This window comes from Polypterus senegalus, chromosome 3 (genome assembly GCF_016835505.1).
Source record: "Polypterus senegalus isolate Bchr_013 chromosome 3, ASM1683550v1, whole genome shotgun sequence".
NCBI classification, from domain to species: domain Eukaryota; kingdom Metazoa; phylum Chordata; class Cladistia; order Polypteriformes; family Polypteridae; genus Polypterus; species Polypterus senegalus.
In genome coordinates this window covers 18,425,752-18,445,878 of record NC_053156.1, presented here as the reverse complement: position 1 = coordinate 18,445,878, position 20,127 = coordinate 18,425,752, and the positions used below count along the sequence as shown (strand labels likewise).

At 44.0% G+C, this 20,127-nt stretch overlaps 1 protein-coding gene across 1 annotated transcript in view; it reads right to left on the bottom strand.

Moving 5' to 3' along the window:
• Positions 1-1,022: 1,022 nt before the first annotated feature.
• Positions 1,023-20,127, bottom strand: part of LOC120524890 (nuclear receptor subfamily 1 group D member 1-like) — a 48,588-nt gene continuing 29,483 nt past the window's right edge. The window contains exons 4-8 of the mRNA XM_039746720.1: positions 19,387-19,531; positions 9,088-9,665; positions 8,754-8,939; positions 8,452-8,662; positions 1,023-3,327 (exon numbers count right to left, since the gene is read on the bottom strand). Coding sequence (XP_039602654.1) covers positions 3,134-3,327; positions 8,452-8,662; positions 8,754-8,939; positions 9,088-9,665; positions 19,387-19,531 — 1,314 coding nt within the window. The 3' untranslated portion in view covers positions 1,023-3,133. The remainder of the gene's footprint in view (positions 3,328-8,451; positions 8,663-8,753; positions 8,940-9,087; positions 9,666-19,386; positions 19,532-20,127) is intronic.

Sequence of the window (20,127 nt, the reverse complement as noted above, 5' to 3'; positions counted from 1 at the left end):
CAGACTTAACAGGAAGACAAACAGGTTGGTCACTGACAGGGGGCGGAGCAGAGACTGAGGCGGCTGTTCTGACAACTTCAAGTGTCAGTCATCTGTCGTGACTCCGCCCTCACTGCCTCAGCGGCTTCTCAGACCTGTGGGGCTACCGCTATTAGAGTACAGTGGCTGCAAGGTCTTCATTCTAACCCTTTCCTTAACTACCAACCAGATTATGCTGCTAATAAACTTCTTTTCCCTTCATTTTAACTGTCTTTTTTTTTTTTGGAATTGCTTCTTTTCTCCTTAAAGGAACTCAAACAGAAACGCGATGTGCAATGAGCCGACAGATAACCAGCTAAGTTGGAGTGTCAAATTCCAACCAGTTTCTCTCAAACCAGTTTCTAAATTAGAAGCTGGTGCTTGTTGTTCAATAAACCCGTCATTTAATTCCATAGCTCGTCACTGCTTTTATATTTCCAAAACTGTTGCTTTTTTCCCCCTTTTTCTAAGAACACCATCGAAATGCTTTGTGGACCTGAGCAGTTCAACATCACTGAGACCTTCACTGTTTGTATGGTGGACACAAAATTGCTGCAATGTGTTGTCTCGTTTAGTATCTCATTAATGCATGGCTGCCAATGAAGGGGTCTGAGTCTTAAATGGCAAGTCAATTAAAATGAAGGGAAAAGAATTAATTAGCATGACCGATCACTAATTAAGATATGGTTAGAATGAAAAACCTGCAGGACCGGAATTGCAGACCCCCTAGCGTAGAGGAGGGGGCTTTCAAACTCAGTCCTGTAGGTTTTTGTTCTGACCATCACAATCAATTAGTCATTTTTTTTATCTCTAATTAATCTAATTTAATTGTTTTTTTTTCTCTCTCTTTTTGTATTCAGAAAAGTACACTAAGATTTTAACATTTAGGAAGATTTCAATTTTTTGCTTTAAACGATTAACTCTGTTTTGTTGTTCACCTATAATTTGCCTTTTTTCTTTTCTGTGTAATATTCTCCCTTAATTTTATACTGATAATAATAATAATAATAATAATAATAATAATAATAATAATAATACGGGGGAGACAGCCAAGCAAATGACACTGAATGCCGAATCGAAAGTATCACCTGCACTAAAGTGTTCGTTAGTAAATAAAGAAATAAATAAGAACAACTTCTGGAAAAGCAGCATAAAAATCCTAATTAAAATGAATATCTAAAAATCCAAGTTAAAAAAAACACCCCAAATAAACTAAATGTTTGGTACATTCTAATAAAAAATGTACTAAAACATTAATCATAATAATATATTTTATTTATAGAGTGCCTTTGCATAGGTTTTGTAATTTCCACACTGACCTCCAAAACACAGAAACTGAACAATAACAGCTTAATTAATTAGACGTCCAAGATGCCTGGAACAAAACAGGCACATGGGGACCCCAAGGTTAAGTCTGAGACCCCTTACGCAAGGACTGCACGACGGGGAACTGCTCGAACGCCTTGACCACCCTCAGTGGTGCCTCCAGTGGTCGTATAATGAATTAACATCCATTCTACAGCAAGCCGAACAATAAAGGCACCTGACCTTCACTGGTGACTCTTTTGGAGTCTCTCTGGCCATGGGGGTCGTCACAGTGGGCTCGTAATTGCACGTTTATGTTTTAAGTATGGGCTTCTTGGTTTGGAATTCGCCTCCTGAGCCCATGGAGGTCCTCCTTTGGATGGCCGTGCCAGGAAGAGCCGCTGGGCGCGCGCAGTGTGGGCGGAGCCTCGAGGCAGCTCATCGACCCGTTTACTGGTGTATGCGCATCCATACAATTTGTGCGGGTGCAACAAATGGAGACGAAATCAAAAGCGAACCGAACTCAAAACGCTTTCACTCAGCCGGCGTGGTAACCGTGTGGCACGGAGCTCCGATTATGGCAGGCACCGCAACGCAAGTTACATGTACGGATGTGTACATTGGGACATTTCAATGCATGTAACCGCCGCCATACACGCACTTCTACACAGATATGCGCACCTCTCTCTCTCTCTCTCTCTCTCTCTCTCTCTCTCTCTCTCTCTCTCTATCTATATATATATATATATATATATGTTGTACATTGCGCATATCTTATAGACACATACACCTTTAAACGCACCCGCGATTGGATTGGTCCAATTAGATTACAAAGTTTTAAGGGCTTTCTTTCCACGCTCAATACGTCAGCTCGACCATAAAAGGCACTTTCTCACCACTAGGCGTCGCTGTTGCACCACAAGAAACCTCCCGGAAAGCAGCTACTGTATTATCATTTGAGAACAAGTTCATCAGGGGAGAAGCTTAAATAAGCACATTTTACATTAGTGGCCTGATATAATAAAAGGACGAACATAAATCTACAGGGAAGACCCCGCACATTTCACTCCTCCGTTTGCCACACGCTGTTTCGCCACCCTGCACATTCTGGAATTTCATCAGGGAAACTTCTGGCGTGGCACGCTACGAACGATCAAAGCCACTTAGCCTTAACACACTGCCACCTAGTTGCCCAGACCAACAGGGTAGCCCTGGCATACACTCCACATCTCCCTGAAAACACCCAAGACAAGTCCTTGGGGTCAGTCGTGACCCAGAAGTACAAATAAAGAGGCAGTGGGCTTTCAGATATGGGCCTTCTGGAGAACACTCGTGGGTACATACATTCACATTCACACCATATATCCCACTAAGGTCTGGAGATACAAAGGCTGTGAATGAACACGCCTGCAGGTTCTTCTGACTCTAATTCTTATTTTTTTGTCTTCTTAGATCCTGGAATTAGGTTTTCCTTGTAAAGCAAGAAGCAAGAATGTCTTCAGCTTCCTAAATTATCCCCAGTCTGCTGGAAATCAGCACAAGGATTTCTCAAGGGCCACTTTGGATCCAAAAACTAAAAGAACAGGGGTGTCCAAGATAAGCGGACTTTTCTTATCCTTGTAACAAAAAAAAAAAAAAAAAGAAGACCATGTCAAACAGCAGGTGGCGCTGTGTAGCTGGAAGTCCAGGGCATCTGACCAGATGGTCTGTCCAAAACAAAACAAAAAGAAAATGCGGAAAGGGGCGTCAGTTCACACTGTTCTGTGGTGCCCACCCTTCACCACCGCACCTCCCAGAATGCCATGTGTGGCTAGTCGATGCGGAAAGCCAGCAGTTTTTCTGAGTGCTGATTGTTAAGAGTCCTCAGGTCTGGAAGCCTCAGGAGCAGCTTGGGGAAAAGAGTGGAGTCCTCGGGGTGCTTCTTGGTGATGAGGGTCCGCAGGGCGCGTATGAGCGTCTCTTGGAGGTGCTCAACTGTCTCGACATTAGTGATGCCGGAGCGGTCTGAAAGACAAGAGGGGCAGGAGACAATTCATCGGTTAACCAGGCACTGCGCTCATACATTTACATTTTTTCTTATATAGCACCTTTCATGTAAGAAATCCTGGCAAATAATTAATGCATTGTTAAAGGTTAATACCCCTTTATATCCTGATGTGGCACTTGGTGCCAATGCCGTTCTGCCAAGCTGCTCTCCTGGGGCCTCATGCGTAACGGCGGGCATAGAATTTGCACATCTAATATGACGTAAGCACAAAAGTGGAAAAGTGCTTACATGCAAAAAAATCCATATGCATAAATCTGTGCGAACACCAACTTCCACGTTTTTCCTCTCCATAAATCCCAGTCAGCATGAAAAGTAACACATGTGCACGTGCCTGCTGCTCCGCCCCAAACTCCTCCCAGAATTACGCCTATTTGAATATGCAAATCAATATAAATAGCCCTTAAGCTCAGCGTTCTGTGAAAAGACAATGGGAAAAGTACGAGGGAAAAATAGAAGAATTTCAGCGAATACCAAGTGGGGGCAAAGGAAAACGTACTATTTGTCAGTTTAAACAGTGGCATAAACAAGAAAAGGAAGCTGATCGAGTGAATAGCGTGTTGGAGAAACTCAAAAGCTCAAGTTCACAAAGTCGCACAGTGTTCTGAATAAAAAAAAAGAAGTTGTCACATATCACAGTCGCCGTGAAAGGACGAGTCGCAGCCCACTGTCCGAGTGTCAGATGACAGCTTATTAGAGTAGAAAAAAAAAAAATAGGCACACCGTGGGGAAAAAAAAAAGCTCGAAATGTCAACTTCAATCTCGAAATTTCCACTTTAATCACATAGTTTATTTAGTCATTAAACTAGAACATCATAAACTTCATCTTAAAATCGTTTGTTTAACCAGTTTATCAAATCACATCGTAACTAAAGTAGCACGTTAAATGCTTTGTTTTGTATTTGATCTTCTATGTGCCTATGTGTGTGACTCACTACGTGCTTCTTAAACTGGCTCTTTTCCTCCGACAGGACACAGAGTCCATGACATTCGTGATATCACAGCTCTCTGAATAATTAAAATACTGAGATGTATACGTGATGTCATTTTCATGATGACAGGAGTTAAAGCACATTATTAAACATGGGAACACGGTGGTGCAGTGATTCTTCAGGTCTCACATAAGATGCTTGCTGCGCCGTGCGCGACCTTCGATGAAATCATTTATTGTAGCAGTCCTGTCTCTTTGAAACATACTGACCTCCGATTCCTGTCCTTACTTCTCTTTCTCCAAATACCCAATCGCCACACAATCAGCTCTGTAATGGACGTTAAGCCATCTGTAAGCTGAGAGCGCCGATTCTTCAAAACTTTTAAGGAACATTGAAATATCTTCGTAGTACGTGTTTAATTATTCGAACCGTCTATCCTTCCCGTGTCGTGCCAGCCCAGCAAGAATACAACGCGAGGCAGGAACAATCTGTGAACTAACTAGCTAGTGCTGTGCCACCGTGTCCTCACATGTTTAATTATTAACAATACAGATTATTCAAATGATGTTAAAGTTTTATCTGTATAATGTAATAAACGTATTTCGCTGCATTTCATCTTAAAATGATATCGTCATCATATGTAAATACGCACTTTATAAAGTGGCTCAGGTTGTGTGATATTATAACTGTATCTGAAGTTTACAGTGAGGTCATCACACTTATAAGTACAGACAGGTCTACAAGGAGCACTTGATGGACTGATGGAGTGCGTTTAGAGTTCTTGGGATGAAACTGTTTGTGAACCGCGAGGTCCGTACAGGAAAGGCTCTGAAGAGTTTGTCGTATGAGAGCAGTTCAAATAGACTGTGCGCATGGCTGAGGCAGCGTGTGCTTGATGCTGTATACTGATAATTCTCTTTACAATCAACTGCTGTAGAGCTGTGATTCACACTCAGATACGGTGATATAAATACTCCGAGTGGTGCAGTGAGAGGAATATGGAAAAAGATGATCCGCTGTGGCAACCTTAACGGGGGCGGCTGAAAGAAGAAGAAGGTGCAGTGAGAGTAACAACGCTAAAGCAGCTCTGGTATTTAGAATAGTTTGGCCATTCTGCGGACCATTATATTGTTACAGGTTAATTACAATCAGATGCCTTAAACTAATAAACAATATGCGGTTAATTTCAGTGTATTTATAAAGCCGCGTCAGGGAATGTGAATCTTAAAATTGAACGGAAACCACACAGGAACAGTAGCACTGCTTTGACGCTGGGTGCCGCCAGTTTGCAAAACCGAGTGCAGAACTTGTGTACGCCAGGGTTTGAGCTACTGTGGAAATGTGAGTGGCTTTACACCAAGTTGAGGTTTTATACATTGGGATGTGAGCGTGGGCGGCACGGTGGCGCAGTGGTAGCGCTGCTGCCTCGCAGTTAGGAGACCCCCAGGTTCGCTTCCCGGGTCCTCCCTGCGTGGAGTTTGCATGTTCTCCCCGTGTCTGCGTGGGTTTCCTCTGGGCGCTCCGGTTTCCTCCCACAGTCCAATGACATGCAGGTTAGGTGGATTGGCGATTCTAAATTGGCCCTAGTGTGTGTGTCCTGCGGTGGGTTGGCACCCTACCCAGGATTGGTTCCTGCCTTGTGCCCTGTGTTGGCTGGGATTGGCTCCAGCAGCCCCCCGTGACCCTGTATTCTGATTCAGCGGGTTAGAAAATGGACGGGTGCACAGCAACATTTTTGTGCATACGCGCTGTTTATATCCGAGGCCCCAGGTCCCCCTTCAAACACCGCAGCCGACAATTCATCTGTCCGTCTTAGAGAATCACGGCCGAACATGGTCCGGGAGACTCTTGAATAATCGTTGCTCGTCCAGGGGGTTTTGTTACAGCCAGGCAAGCAGCGACACATGGCAATGCTTTCTGCATACCGTTCCGCAACCCTTTCTCATTCACTTCACTTGTAATTCACGAGTCAGAGTGACCCAGATAAATATATCCTGCAGCAATACTGCTCTAAAGACCCATCCACGCGAAGGTTCCAGAAAGAACCTTTAACTTATTTAGATCCATAACACTGCAGGGCCGTTTCTGGGCATAGGCGGTCAAGGCACGCGCCTATGCTGCCATCTAGTGGTCAGTGCGCATTACTGCAGCACCACGTAGCGATACCTATTATGTCCGCACCGGAGCGGAACAGAATGAAATGCTTATGGTGTGAGGCTCTGCACTGTCTGCACTATGCACAGCTCAATTTGTTACGTAGAAACGGCCCTGGGCGACGCAACATTTTTTTTTAAACAATACAGACCCTACGAACACTCGTACTCAATGCCTATTATATTGTTTTATATTATTTTCGCATATTAGCGATGCTCCATCTTAACGTCTGACGACCTACACAGTCCGACAAAAACACGAACAGCAGCAACCGCGATAACGATGATGCCAATAGTACGCTTCCGTACAGATGAGACGGACATGACGAGATAAAATTAAACGATCGAAAAGGCAACATGACTGTAGCTAAAAGCTTAATTAACCCAAACTATGATTGTCTTCCAAATGGACGCACATTAAAACTGGTGTTAAAACTTAGCAAACATCGTCGTCTGTTGCTCACCACCATTTGTGAGATTCGCTCTGGGCACGCTAAGGGAATTGTGCGTTTCTTGGATTGATAGATGGCGTCATTTGCATACCCGAGCATAAGGTAAATAGGAATTGTGGGTAAGGATAATCATTGTAGTCACAGTTTCATTGAGTGCTGTCATTATGCCAAGTTTTCGGTTGTAATTGTTATTAATTTAATTATTAATTTAAATGATACATACAAGTTATGGTAATGGCTTCATAAGAAAAAAATGTTACCATCATCAAAAATCTTATCATAAATTGGAGGTTTATATAGAGAACTACAGGCTCTAAAAATCTAGGTTAAGTGTAACATACTTTAGTAAAACATTAATTAGTTACACAAACACAAAGGATTCCACTTTTTATCTGATATGGCACCCCTAAAGAGGGTATTTTTTTTCAGAGACAGTCCTGTAAACAGACGTTGCTATAACTTTGAGAACTCTGCAAATTGTGAATTCGAGGTCCTAAATACTTCACTGTCCCCAGTCCTGTCTCCAGGTCTTAAGGTCTGGCAGTGATGATTCCTCTGAAAACGAAAGGGGTGGCGGGCACCATTAACAGCTTTGCCTAGGGCAGCAAAATTCCTAGAGGAGACTCTGAAATCAGGCTCCACAAATAGACGATAACAAATCTATTCAGGTTTTCTTGATCTGTTAGTATCCTGCCGACTACAATTACAGACAGCCATTTTGTGTACATACTAGGAACCTTATATGCAAAAAAAAAAAAACTTCCCAGAATCAAATGGCTATTTGTCAAGCCATAGTTCTACCATGAACCACAATACCCAGTAAAAGGCCATGAAGGAACCATTTGCTTAGACAAAAAAAGTACATTTGTTTTTCAATGTTAGCATCCTGCCAACTACAATTAAAGACTGCTATTTTGTGTACATATTAGGAATCTTTTCATAGTCTGAAAAGAACCAATTTCAAATGGAAAGAACACTTCCCAGAATGAAATGGTTGTTTGTCAATCAATAGCTCTACCCTCTACCCAGTAAAATACCACGAAAGAACCATTTTGCTGAGACAGAAAAGTTCAGGTTTTCTGGACCTGTTAAGTATCCTGCTGACTACGCTTAAAGACTTCCATTTCTGCCCACATATTAGGAACCAGTGCGCCACTCCACTCGGCCATCACTGTTCCACTTGTCCTGGTCTCACTAGCTGACACCTGCACCACCTACATGAAGAGGGCCATCTCATTGCTGTTCAGTATCCTGCCGACTACGCTTAAAAACTGTTTCACTTGTCCCGGTCTTACTAGCTGACACCAGCACCACCTTTGTGAAGCGAACAATCTCATTGCTGTTAAGTATCCTGCTGACTACGCTTAGACTTCCATTTCTGCCCACATATTAGGAACCAGTGCGCCACTCCACTCGGCCATCTCTGTTCCACTTGTCCTGGTCTCACTAGCTGACACCTGCACCAACTCCATGAAGAGGGCCATCTCATTGCTGTTCAGTATCCTGCCGACTACGCTTAAAAACTGTTTCACTTGTTCTGGTCTTACCTGCTGACACCAGCACCACTGCCATGAAGAGGGCCATCTCATTGCTGTCCAGCGCCAAGGAGCTCAACTTCTCGCTGAACTCGAACATGGAGAAAAGCAGTGGTCCCATGCCCATGGCCTGCAAGCTGCTCAGGGGGTACGTGTGCCCATTCAGGAATGTCACCGCCTTCTCCTTTGGATTAAACAGCGATGAGAAGCGGACCATCAGCACCTGCAATTTAAGGTAGGGGGTTGTTAGAGGAGTTGAGAAGGCTCACTCGGGGTCTTCACTCTGCCTTTGAAGGTGTTGAATAGGCACCTACCTGGAAGGTCCCCGCCTTGAGGAGCATCACCTGGTCCTGCTGGGACAGCGCCTGGAAGCCTGGGATACTCTTGGCGAACTCCACTACCTCCTTAACAGCTGGCGTGAAGCACTGCGAGAAGTCTTCCCACACCTGTTGGCTGCTGCGCACCGGGTCACAGTAGGGGGCGGCATTGAGCGGACAGGCCTGTGGGAGGCAAAGGGAGGGCAGCGGGTCAAACAACACCAGCAGAAGACAGCGGCCGTGGGGGTAACACAGCACAAGCCTCTCGGGCATGGTTGACTTATTTGAATACCACCGGGGGGGGTCCCCTTTGAGCGATGTGAGGACTTACCAGTATTTTTGTGCTGCTCGCCATCCTCCAGGGACAGGAGCTGGGAGCCATGGGCTCGGCGTAGTTGCAGTTGTAATTGTTCGGGTAAAGCTGCATGGGTGGACCAACGCCACCACCGAATTGATTGTTGTCCACATAACCAAATGCTGACTCCTCTCTTATGGCACAGTGGGCGGCCCCCTCAAACTGGGGCGGGTAGGTGGGGTATGCCTGGTTGGACAGTGCTGGGTGCTGATAGGTGGCGTGGCAGCCGAGGTCAGGGTGTGGCGGAGGATTCAGGGGGTGTTGTTGCTGCTGATGAGGGAGGGCTCTGCTGCTGCTGCCGTTGTTGTTGTTGTTGTTACTCGCCACGTTAGCCCTCCTGCCCAGCCGGTCCTGTCCACTCACAAAGATGTCCCTGTAGGCCCTGGAAATGGCGCAGATGGCCTCATCTGACTGGCTGTCACCCGGGCTGAAGGGCATATCAGGGGAAGAATCGACTTCCATGGACGCCGACTCATTGAGACTGTTCATGTAGCTCTGCATTTCATCCAGGAGGCGCTGCTTCTCTCGTTTGGGGATTCGTCCAAAGCGCACGGCTGCAGAGAAAAACCAAACAAAAAAAAAAAAAAATGATAAAAATCACAGATTTGCAAGTCGCCGACCCTAAAAGGAGGACCACCCAGCTGTAACTTTAACAGCAGGGGACATTAAAATATCACCGAGAGGTAGGGTCACAAGATGAAGAAGGAGGTAACTACTGGGGTATCAATAAAGAGTGGTGGCCTGGGACACGAGTTTGTCACCCCGAGGATGTCAGGCTACACGACTGTCCACCGCCAAGGATGACAGATTACACGACCGCCCTGTTCCTTCTCAGCAGAGTTCCACATTTCCTATTGTGCTGCTAAAGGAGGACTGTCAAACTCCCACCCTGTTCATTCAGCCACCATCTTAATAGAAGAATATACAGGATAAGGCACTACATGATGGACAGATGTGAAGGGTACTATATAGAAAGATAGGTATGAAAGGCACTATATAGATAGATGTATAGATAAATAAGTATGAAAGGCACTATATAAATAGATAGGTAACACTATATAGATAGATGTATGGATAAATAGGTATGAAAAGCACTATATAGATAGATATGAAAGGCACTATATAGATAGATGTATAGATAAATAAGTATGAAAGGCACTATATAGATAGGTATAAAAGCCAGTATAAAGTAAATAAAATACACTAAAATAGATAGATAGATAGATAGATAGATAGATAGATAGATAGATAGATAGATAAGGTGGTCTGATGATGCCAAGTTGCCCCGATATGTGTGTTTCTGTGCGTGTTCACCCTGTGATGGACTGGCGTCCTGTCCGGGTGTTATTCCTGCCTTGTGCCCGATACTCACTCAGGTAGGGTCCACCTTCCACCAGACCCAGCTGAGGATGAAGCAGGTGTGGAAAATGGATGGATGGTCTGAGGCCATTTATTGTGCACGATATACAAAACCAGGATATCAGGAAGGGGGCAGATACTTTTTCACATTGTTTCAATTTACTGTCCACGTGATCCTGTCCTTAGGTGGCTCTCGGGTTTTGTGTCATCCCATCATTTATATTTCTCCTTGCTCAGTCACCATTTGACTCTTACAGAAGCTCTCTAAAATGAGTACAGTGCCCTCCTGACACCACTACTGTTATTGGGAAGTGAACGAGGTTCCTATAGCCTGGTGGTGGCATCATCTTTATTTAATGTAGTGCCTTTTAAAGGGGGCACCATCACATATAGATTTCCCATGAAAATCTGTATTGTACTGCTCACCATCTCACTCATTTTACTGCAAGTTAAGCGGTGGCATGGTGGCACAATAGTTGGCGATTCTGCCTCACAGCTACACAGTCCCTGCTTCAAATCCCAGGCTAGACACTATTTGTGGATGTTGCACCTTCTCCCACTGTCAGTTAGCAACTCTCCTTGAAACCCTAAATCCCAAAAACATTCAGATTGAGACATCTGGTCAACAGAAAATGTTCAAGCCGAGTGGGTGAGTTTGCTCTACAATAAACTGTCGGCACATTCCTGGGAAAAAAATCATGGGATTTCCCCATCTGCTGTGATTGGCACACCAGCCCTCGGAGAACCTGTGCTCATAAATAAATGGCAGAGCTCTGAGACTTAAGGGGGTTCATGACACAAACATGGATGCTGAAGCATCACTGGTCAAGTCATCCATATCTTGAATATTTGAACCTCAGCACCTGAGCACTAACAGTAATCCGAAATGAGCAGGGGCGCACTGGGCATCTGGACAGCCCATGGATGGGCAGGCAGGCAGGCAGGCGGGCGGTCAGATCATTTATCACAGAGCTGTAATGACGCACTTATGCTTTCACTCAACTGGGTCAGTAGGTCACCAGAGAACGCCAAGTCATCAAGAAGAGAGGTGCCGGCAGAGCTGGCAGTGTGAGCAGCACCATGGCTGCCATCCACTGGGGCCTGTAATGGGAGCTGAATAATACTGAATGGCAAGTTCATTGTATAAAAATACTGCATGAAACGTGCTAAAATTCTCTAGTGGGGCCTTCTGCTCTTTTGCCTTGTTTGCCAATTGTTTAAAAAAAACGATAGCTATAGTGATGTGAAAGGAACTGTAGGGTAGTAGACAGAGAATGATAGATAAAAATGAAAGGCACTATATTGAAAGGCATACATAGCACTTTATTATAGACAGACAGGAAATGTGTTATCAGATAGATAGAAAAATAATATAGGGGCAACACCAAAGATAGACAGATAGGAAAGGCGCTATATAATAGGCAGGTAAAGCCATTTATTATAGACAGGTAGGAAAGACAGGATAAGACTGATTGGTAGATATGAAAGGAGCTATACAACAGATAGATAGATAGATAGATAGATAGATAGATAGATAGATAGATAGATAGATAGATAGATATGAAAGGCACTATATAATGATAGATAGATAGATAGATAGATAGACAGATAGATAGAAAGGCACTATATAATAGATAGATAGATAGATAGATAGATAATGTTACAGTGCAGATCTGACAGAATGATGTGAAAGGAGCTATATAATGGACTGATAGACAGACAGACATGAAAGGCACAACAGCATAGGCAAGTAAAGAAGTAGGTTATAACCACATACCTAAGGCATTATAAGATTGATAGAAAGATATGAAAGGCAGTACATTATAGATAGATAAATCAATATATTATAAGCAAATGGTAAAGGCATTAGAATTAAATGAAATTCATGAAAGTGTTATAGGATTGACATATATGAAAAGAATCACAATATTATGAACAAATACCACAGTATATTAGACAGGTAAGAAAGGCACTGTAAGACTGATCGAAGGGGCTAAAATTAAAGATAGAAAGATATGAACAGATAGATCATAATAAATGGCTTTGTATTAAATAAGGTTAAAATCAGCATGATACAAAAGGCAATATATAACAGCACAGAAAGATCTGAAAGGCATAATATTATAGAAAAACAAAAGAAAGAAAGTACATTGTTGAAAGAGCAGTGTATTATATAGTGCCTTTCCTATCTATCTATAACATACTGCTTTATCATTCTAAAACACAGTCCCTTTCATTTATCTTTCTATATTGTTTCTTTCATATCTTCCTATATGTTATATAGTACCTTTCAGATTTATCTATAAGAAATAGAAAGACATGAAAGGCGGAATATTATAAAAACAAATGAGAGGAACTATATTATAGAAAGATAGCAGTGTGTTATAGATGGATCGGAAAGGCACTATAACAGATAAATGTGTATGGAAAACACAATATAGACTGACAAATGAAAGGCGCTATATTGTAGAAAGATAAAGAACTGCATGATAGATAAATAGGAAAGACACTATATTATAGATAGATACAAAAGGCACAATATTATGGAAATATAGAAATGAGGGGCACTTTATTGTACTTGACAGAGAGGTATAAAAGGATCCCTACAACAGAGAGACAAAAAGCTTCATTTGGAAGCCACTGTATAATAGACAAATATATGGAAGAAGCAGAATATTAAATAAAGACAAATATGAAAGCCACTGTAATACTGAAGATATGAAAAGTGGTCCTCTTCAAAGTGGTCACTTAATGCAAATGAAGATGGTCGCAGCTTGTTCTGGCAGCGCCGGGTATTAGGCGTGAAGCAGCCCCGGAGAGAGGCGCCAGGACTGTGTTATCTGCTAGGTCCGCTCCTGCAGATTTGTCACGTTGGTGACCTTTGTGTACACCCAGGGGCCACGTGGCTGTAGACTGTCACCAGTTGTGGCCACGAGGTGATGTCGACCCTCATTATCTCCGAGTCTATTGGGCGGTCACCCTGTGACGACACTTTTTTTGTCATCCCATTACCAATTCCAGAGAGACAGAGAGAGTGACAGGGTGACAGTGACAAGACAGTGACCATTCAGTGCCGCGGGTCACAAGTCCTGCGCCTTTTCGAAGGTGTGAGGCGTTGGCCTGTGTACCCGCCAGTCTTTTGTTATTCACCTTTTTTTTTTTGGTTTTGCAGTGACAGACGGACGTGGGGGGAGCGGTGGGCTGAGGAGGATGTGGTTCTTCTCCGGCACGTCGCCTGCATAATGATGGTAACGAGAACATCTCGCTATCGACAAATCTTTGCCTTTACAGCCCGACCGCCGCAGTTCCTGTTAGTGTTTCAGCCGTTTTTGCATGACCCAGATTTTGTTTTATCAACCCCTATACTCCCCCCTCCTTGCCCCAAATTACACACATTTCACAAACGTCACCCAGCCTGTTTTTCTAAATTTCCCTTTTTTATTTATTTATTAAGCGAAGCCGCCGCCTCGTGACTCTCCTCAGGCAGCGCGCTAGATGTAGGTCACCTGGTGCACGCAGGTACATCTGCGGGCGTGGCACGCGCCCGCTCACGCGAACGCGCAGGTCGGCTCTCTCACGAGCTAAGGCGCTCTACTTCAATGCACTTTAGATGGATGATCCGAACTGACCGCGAGACCCGCTCTATGACAGCACTTTCTGACGAAAGCGACTTCATACTTGGTTTGTAATATTCCAGATGCAGAAAGAATTAATGAAAACATTTTAGCATAAAAATGATCGAGTGCTGCGAAGCGCACCTCATTAAAAGAAGGTAATTTGTTTTCCTATATCGCTCACGAAGAAAGGCGCTACTGTATACTAAACTTTATGGATTGCACTGGTCCAACATAACAGATCCCGTGATGGCTTTTACGCAAATCTTACAATGAAGGATGCTAAATAAAACGATTCATGGCTTTGTGACACAGTGAACTATAAAACATGTCATAAAAAAGATTGATTTGTGAATCTGAGATAGAGCTAACTATAAAAGGATTACATGATGGCCTTAAGACTGAGCTAGGTGAGGCGCTATATAAAAGATGTATCGATTACAAGCAGCTGACGTGATGCGTTATCGGAAGACCCTAATTTACCCTCCCCTTCGGGACTGACCCTTCACCCTTTAGATGCCCCCTTAAAAGCGTGTCATTGAAATCAGGACGGGTGTGGTCATAGCGTGGAGTGTGTGTGTGTGTGTGTGTGTGAGAGAGAGAGAGAAAGGCGGGCACCGATTGAGCTCACTTCCTGTTGTTGCGATGCTGATAACAGGGTTTCTAGGTTGCGGCTTTTCACAATTTGATAATTCAGCGGTTTGCGTGTGATCTCTGCAACAATACCACCATACCACACACACACACACACACACACACACACACACACACACACACCAAACCTCAGTAACTGTCAACCAGAGAAAACCCCAGAGCCATGATGATCCTCATGTAGCCGGCGACTTATTGAGTGCTGCTCAGCCTGCCTGGTTTTATCAGAGGGGCAGCGTTGGCGTTTTCTCTGGTTGGCAGTTAACTGAGGGTTTGGTGGGTGTTTCTGTGTGTGTGTTTAATGGCCTTTCTCATGTGTCACCGATCACCTGATGATACAATGGGGGCACGAGAGTTGATTGGAACCCTGATCCCCCCCCAGAAATGGATACCCACCAGGGGGCGCACTGCAGTGACATGGACACGCACAGGCCGGTCTTCATAAATCAAACCAACATTATTACTATTTAACAGGGAGGTGAACTATTCTATATAGCGCCTTTTGGTGAGCGAGATCCTTGCTGTAAAATGGCGTAGCACTGGAGAGCTTGCATAACTTAGGATAATTTCATTATTATTTAAATAGCTAGGACGTGGACTATTCTATATAGCGCCTTTCAGTGGGTATGCCGTCAGATGAGCCCCTTGTTGTAAAATGGAGGAGCACGGGAAGGCTTGCATAACATTTGATCATTTAAATAGCTATAAATAGGGAAACAGATTATTCTATATAGCGTCTTTTGGTGGCCATACTAATAAATGAGATCCTTGCTGTAACAAACCCCATGAATGTACCCGTGTGGTCACCAAGGAGCAGGGTGTGGTGCCAAGTCTTGTGTCTACTTAGTAGCATAATGGAGTGTTCTAGGAAAGGCACTATATTAGATCATATTCTCTGGCCCTGGCACATGTTTTTGTGGCTCATTTTTAAGCCAACCGTTATTTTCACAGAGGCGCTTCGGGCACCAGATGAACAAAGAGCCTGCTCACCTTCAGCCAGATCACTGGCATCAAGTCACATCACAATGACAGTAGGTAACACCACAGAGCCACTTCCAACATCCTGCTACTTTCCACCTCTGTATGGTGGGCACAAGCGTGCCAAGTTGTTAGTGTGTGGCCAACATAAGAAAGCAGAATCAGAAATCTGTCCCCCATATAAATGAAGCCACTTGTACCAGGGTAGGGCCAGTGCAAATAAACCAGATCAGAAACCAGAACTGGAACCAGATCCAGGTGTCTTCACCCCAAAACAGGGAGCTGGTGTCATTTAAAATAAGCCAAACAAGAGCAAGCTAAGGTATTTGAAACCAGAACCAGTACCAAGTACCAGAACCCCAGCAGAATGAGCCAGTATCCAAGTTTAACAGAAAAGAAGCAGGTTTAAGACATCTGAAACCAGAACCAGGTGTTTGTAACCTCTAAAACTGAGACAAATTTAAATCTTTGGGAGCTGGAAGAAAGCATCTGAAAGCAGGACTGGAACCAGATGTCAGTGCCCCTTAAAAGTGGGACAGGATCAGTTCAAATAAACCTGATTTAATGGAAAAGAAAAAGGTTTTAAACACATTTGAAACCAGAACCGGGTGTCTGTAGCCCAAAACAGAGAGCTGGTACCATTTAAAACAAGCACATGTAGAGCAAGGTGAGGTGGAGTAAGTAAAGTATCTGAAACCAGAACCAGGTGTCTGCACCCCAAAACAGGGCGCTGGCTCCATTTAAAAAAAGCCAATCAAGAGCAGGCTGAACTGGAATAAGGTATTTGAAACCAGAACCAGTACCAGGTACCAGAACCCCAGCAAAATGAACTAGTATCCACGTTTAACAGAAAAGAAGCAGATTTCAAAACACTTGAAAGCAGAACCAGGTGTCTTTAATCTCAAATTTAAATCATTGGGAGCTGGAAGAAAGCATCTGAAAGCAGGACTGGAACCAGATATCAGTACCCCTTAAAAGTGGGACAGGAGAAGTTCAAGTAAGCCAGACTTAATAGAAAATGAAAAGGTTTGAAGTCAGCTGAAACCAGAACCAAGTGTCTGCAGCCCAAAACAGAGAGCTGGTACCATTTAAAATAAGTGAATCTATATCAAGGTGAGCTGCAGTAAGGCATCTGAAACCAGAACCAGGAACCGGAACATCAGCAAAATGAGCTAGCATCCAGGTTAAGTAGAAAATAAGGTTTATCACATCTGAAACCAGAATCAGAACCAGGCATCTGCACCTCAAAAAACAAGCATTTAAAACAAGCCAATCAAGAGCAGGCTGAACTGGAATAAGGTATTTGAAACCAGAACCAGGTACCAGAACCCCAGCAAAATGAGTTAGTATCCCAAGATTAACAGAAAAGGAGCAGGTTTAAGACACTTGAAACTAGAACCAGAACCAGGAGTCTGTACCGTCTAAAACTGAGACAAGCTGGAAAAAAAGCACCCTTGCTGTAACATGTGTGCAGCACTGGAAGGCATGCATAATTTAGGATAATTTAAATATTATTTACATAACTATTAAATGAGAAAGAGGACTAATCTACAGTATATAGCACCTTTTGGTGAATGCACTATCAAATGAGATGCTTGCCATACCTTGGAGTAGCAGTGGGAAGGCTTGCATGATATTCAATCATTTAAATATTATTTATTAAATAGCTGTAAAATGGGTGAAGCAGATCATTTTATATAGTACCTTTCAGAGGGTGGGCAACCAAATGAGATCCTTGCTGTAACATGTGTGCAGCACTGGAAGGCTTGCATAATTTAGGATAATTTAAATATTATTTAAATACCTATAAAATGAGAAAAAGGACTAATCTATATAGCGCCTTTTGGTGGGTATGCTATCAAATGAGATCCTTGCCATAACAGAGTAGCGCTGGACGGCTTGCATAATATATGATCATTTAAATATTATTTTAATAGCTATAAAATGCGGAAGAAGATTATTGTATATAGCGCCTTTCAGAGGGTGAACCATCAAAAGAGTTCCTTCAAATTTTCATGCATTTGGACATTTGTTACATGAAGCTCACCCTGCCCATCTTTATCAAGGGTACAACTCTGGGTGACAGTTCCTGAGGTTTGGTGGGTGTGCCCGAGTGGTTTGGGGGTTTGGTAGGAAGATCAGTGGGCGTGGCTTGTCTTGGGTCACAGATGTCCCTCCTGGTAGTGGGGAGGTGGGTAGGGGAGCTGACTGGGAGCCAAACTGAGAAGGGCTTCACACCACCCCAGAAATGGACAGTCACCATGGGGGCACATGTTGTAGCACAGGTGGGCTTTCATAACTCAAACAAATATAAAAATAATTTTAAAAAGACTGAGAAGCACATTGTTCCATATAGCGCCTTTTGGAGGGTGTGCTATTAAATGAGATCCTTGATGATTTTCATGAAATGGCCTCTTGAGGAAAGCAGCTCAGCCTGCCCTGGGGGGTTTTCTCTGGTTGGTAGTTATTGAGTTTTGTTGGGTGTGCCTGGGTGGTGTTGGATTGGTGGGGTTATCTTGTGATGTGCCACAGATGTCCTAGAAAAGGGGACAGGGGAGTTGAGTGGAAACCAGAGGGAATAGGGGCTCCACACAACCCAGCCACCAGAGGGCGCACTGCAGTAACATGGCCTAGCACAGGTAGGCTGGCACAATTCAAGCTAATTTGAATATTATTTAAATGAACTATTAAACGGTGAAGAAAGATCCCACTGGGACAGAATATTTCGGTGGTGTGCCTGTGAAAAGCCCCAACAAGGCCTACAAAGTTCACTTTCGGAAAGCCCCCATAAGACCACTGGTCACCTCAATAATGATGGGCATATCAGCATAAAGAGGTGAAGTGCCAGAGCTGCTCTTCTTCATTTATAAAAATGACCTTAAATGTGTACTACAGTAGTTGGAGAGGGGCCGTCATGTCCCACAGGATATGTTGGCTTAACCAGAACTCAGAAGAAAAGAAGCTCTACACAGCCCAGATATGGACAGCCACCAGGGGGCACACTGAAATAACATGGACTGGCACAGGTGGGCATGCATAATCAAAACTAATTTAAATATCATTTAAATAGACAATTTAACAATTAAAACAATGATGCCAATAAAAAACCTGCTGGGTTATAAAATAGACATTGGGAAGCAACCCATTCCCTACATCCCCCACGGCCCCCATATGGCCACTGGGCATCTCATCACTGCTGGACATGCCAACCAAGGCAAAGCCCTGGCGCTACTCATCTTAATCATTTCTGAACACACTGGAGCTGTGACAGTAGCTGAATGCTAAACGGGATGGCTAAGCTGGCCTGTAATAGGAGAAGCTAAATGGACAACCACCAGGGGGCGCACTGCAGTACAGGCACAGATGGACTTGGAGCTAATTTAAATATCATTTGAATAGAAATTGCAAAGAATGAGAACATTAAGACACAGGATTTTCATGGCTCCCCAATAACTAAAATAAAGAGAATAAAGAGACCCTCGGGATTCAACACACTCCCACCCTACACACTCAGGTCACACACTTAGGATTGGGACATCCTTCCAAGTACTCCTGTCCCCCTCAAGTGACCCCCAGCACCTCCCATGCCTTGTCACCTTCTCCACTCACACGTTATAAAAGGCGCTATATATGAAATAAGGGGTGAAGTGCTAAGCCAGTGAAGGACACTCACCGTCGCGGGACATCCCGACTGACAGACACTTCTTGAAGCGGCAGTGCTGGCATCGATTGCGGTTCATCCTCATGATCAGGCAGTTCTCGTTCTTCACGCACATCTTGTAGTGGATGTTCTGCTGAATGCTGCGGCGGAAGAAACCCTGGAATGAGAGACACATGGCTGGGAGGACAAGTAGGGGCAAACCGGGAAGTTTAGTTGTGTATAGTGCCTTTAGTGGCAATGCCATCTTATAAACGAATGGTAAGAAAACCCCATGGAGGCACCTGGGGGCTCAATCATGGCTAACCAAGGAGCAGGGTGTGATGCCAAGTCTTGTGTCTACTCAGTGGCATGACGGAGTGGATGATGGCCAGGTGTTGAACGAAAGGCGCTACAGTATATGAGATCATATTCTCAGGCAGCACATCTGCACATAGCCTGGCACACGTTTTTGTGGCTCATTTTTTAAGTGCCACAGAGGTGCTTTGGGCACCAGATGAACAAACAGCCTGCTCATCTTCAGCCAGATCACTGGCATCAAGTCACATCACAATGACAGTAGGTAACACCACAGAGCCACTTCCAAGACCCCGCTGCTTTCCAGCTCTATATGGTGGGCACAAGCATGCCAAGGTGTTAGGGTGTGGCCAACATAAGAAACCAGAATCAGAAATCTGTCCCCCATATAAATGGAGCCACTTGTACCAGAACCTCAACAAAATGAGCCAGTATCCAAGTTTAACAGAAAAGGAGCAG